The sequence below is a fragment of the Echinops telfairi genome, unplaced genomic scaffold (genome assembly GCF_000313985.2).
Source record: "Echinops telfairi isolate 266 unplaced genomic scaffold, ASM31398v2 ScPeMD7_7458;HRSCAF=8496, whole genome shotgun sequence".
Classification (NCBI taxonomy): domain Eukaryota; kingdom Metazoa; phylum Chordata; class Mammalia; order Afrosoricida; family Tenrecidae; genus Echinops; species Echinops telfairi.
In genome coordinates, this window is record NW_022111358.1 from 17451647 (window position 1) to 17454251 (window position 2605).

At 50.9% G+C, this 2605-nt stretch overlaps 1 protein-coding gene across 1 annotated transcript in view; it reads left to right on the forward strand.

The window, feature by feature from the left end:
* The first annotated feature begins 1916 nt into the window (after positions 1 to 1916).
* The window catches only part of COIL (coilin), a 13350-nt gene continuing 12661 nt past the window's right edge, over positions 1917 to 2605 (forward strand). Inside the window, 1 exon segment of the mRNA XM_045299300.1 lies at positions 1917 to 2161. Within this exon segment, the coding sequence (XP_045155235.1) occupies positions 1917 to 2161 (245 nt within the window).

Consider the following 2605-nt stretch of genomic DNA (forward strand, 5'->3'; position numbering starts at 1 on the left):
TTTTTAAACTGTAGTCCAGCCCTCCAACAGGTCTGAGGGACAGTGAACTGGTCCCCTGTTTAAAAAGTTTGAGGACCACTGCTATGCCTTTGTACCCAAGTTCCCCTTTTCTCTATACAAAGCAATGCCACCCTGCTTCCTATATCTTGTTTACTCCCTGGTATGAAAAGCTCCCATTTTAAGCACTCTGGGTTTTGGGAGAATTAGGCTCTAGAGCAGTGGTTCTCAACCTTCCTCATTCTGCAACCCTTTAATACAGTTCCTCATGTTGTGGTGACCCCCTGTTTGAGTCTGGGTACTTCAAAGAAACAACTCCACTGAAACTCATGTAGAAGAGAGAGTTTTAACTAAAGTGTGCATCAAGAAAACATCCCAACCCAGTGCTGCCCAAGCCCACAAGTCCAACATTAACCCATATGTCCGACACCAGTCCACAAAGTCCTCCATCTCACAAAACAGATGCAATGATGCTGACTGCAGGAGGAAAGCTGAGTCAGTGAACGTGTAAGCATCTCAGCGCTGGCAGGGGTCTCCACACGGCTGCTCCAGCACCCAGGGCTGCACCGGGGTAGGTCCATGTGGCTCCTCCTCAAGAATGTCTTGCAGCAAGTGAGCCTTGCCAGCTAAAGCAAGGAACTGGCTAAGACAGCTGCACCCTGGTCCGACCGTCAGAATGCAAGAGACCCCAGCTAGAAAGGCGAGGCCCACCGAGCCATTTATCCCTCTGCCCTTCAATTAACCCCACATGTGTTTATCAGCCAGATTGGCACAATAAACTAACTCGCCCCCCCAACCATAAAATTATTTTCATTGTTATTTTTTTTCCAAGAAGAATGAAGTTTTATTAACTGATGGACAGAGTGTCACCTATTGCTTACATCACACTGACCCTGAATGATTAAAGACCGGGGGCTTTACAAAAATAAATGGCAACGGGTTAGCAGTTACAGAAAGAGTTACAACAAAACCACTCCAATGACCTAAACTTAGCTACTTCAAGCTGGTGACTACAGCCTTTAACACAAGGAACTTGATTTCATAATCTTAAATGCAGACAGGTAGTAACTCAGCCCATAGACAAAATTACTATTAAGTAGACTTCTTGTTTTTTTTTTTTCGTTGCTACTTTATAACTGTAATTTTGCTACTGTTATGAGACCCCTGTGAAAGGGTCGTTTGACCCCCAAAGGGGTCACGACCCACAGGTTAAGAATCGTTGCTCTAGACACTGCAAGACCTAAAGTTCATAAAGCCTTATTTACCTTAATTAAAGTAGAGTGTGGGCTGGTTGATCTCATCCCAGCACAACACAACAGCATTATGGGACAAATGGAAGGAAGAGCTCGGTTCAAAGAATAAAAGGAATGATGTGTAATTTTTGACTTATTTATCCCAGCTCTAAATAGGAAAGGCTTATTTTTACATTTTAAAAGGAAAGGCTTATTTTTACATTTTAAAAGCTGGATAATGGTGGACTCTAAAATATTTGAATAAAACAGATTTATGGGCTTCTTTAAATATCCCAATACTCATAACATGCTAGTACTTATGTCTATGGTCCATCTTTATGACAGACCATTTTGCTAACTAAATACTTTGTAGTTAGCAAAGGATATTTTTTAATATTCGGAGATATACTTAACCATCGTAGACGGGCACTGCTTAGGAAGAGCGCTTGTTTTTCCAATGGTCTGTTTCAAGTCGAACCTCCCGTAGTGCTCGCGTTTTATTCAGACCAGGCCTTTGCCGGGGTGCAGGGGACGGAACCCCCACACTGCGTTCTCGCCGAGGCACGCAGCCTGCAGTAGCCTCGTGCCACCAACAGGTGGCGCTCGTTCGGGCTCCAGGGGGCGGGGCCCCGAGCGCGCGTCCGACGCGGCGCGGCCCCTCCCGGCTTCCGTTGAGTGCCGAGGAAGATGGCAGCCTCCGAGACGGTTAGACTACGGCTCCAGTTCGACTACCTGCCGCCAGCCACCCCGGACTGCACGGTCTTCTGGCTTCTCGTGGACCTGAGCAGATGCCGAGTTGTCACAGATCTCATTAGCCTTGTCCGCCAACGCTTTGGCTTCAGTTCTGGGGCCTTCCTGGGCCTTTACCTGGATGGGGGGCTCCTGCCCCCCGGCGAGAGCGCGCGTCTCGTTCGAGACAACGACTGCCTCAGGTGGGCGCTGGGTGGGGGAGCGGGACCGGGGACGCGCCTGCGCACGCTCAGCGGCGTGGGGAGCCGGGGGCTGCATCCCCCCCCCCATGGGTGGGGAGGTAGGGATGGGTATGGGGTAGGGGTGGGCATGGGGCTTGGGTGGGTGGGGGGTGCGGGGGCCGTTTCGAGGCGTCACTGTTAGAGACGCAGGTCCGTGAACTCGGGGTTAGTGCCGTCCCCCGCGTCCCCGGGAACCTGCTCGCTAAGCATCCTTTCCCAGGATGCTTCCCTTGGAGGCGGTTGGAGGACCAAACTTGGAAAAGCACTGCAAGCACGGGCAGGACCCGTGGTCCCCGCTCCCTCGGCCGACCTCGAGACCCAGGTCAACGGAGCAACAGTCGTCCCGGCTGAGTTCCCTCGTGACACTCCTGGAGATGGCCTTCTAAGCCGGGTGTTGGGGGGGCG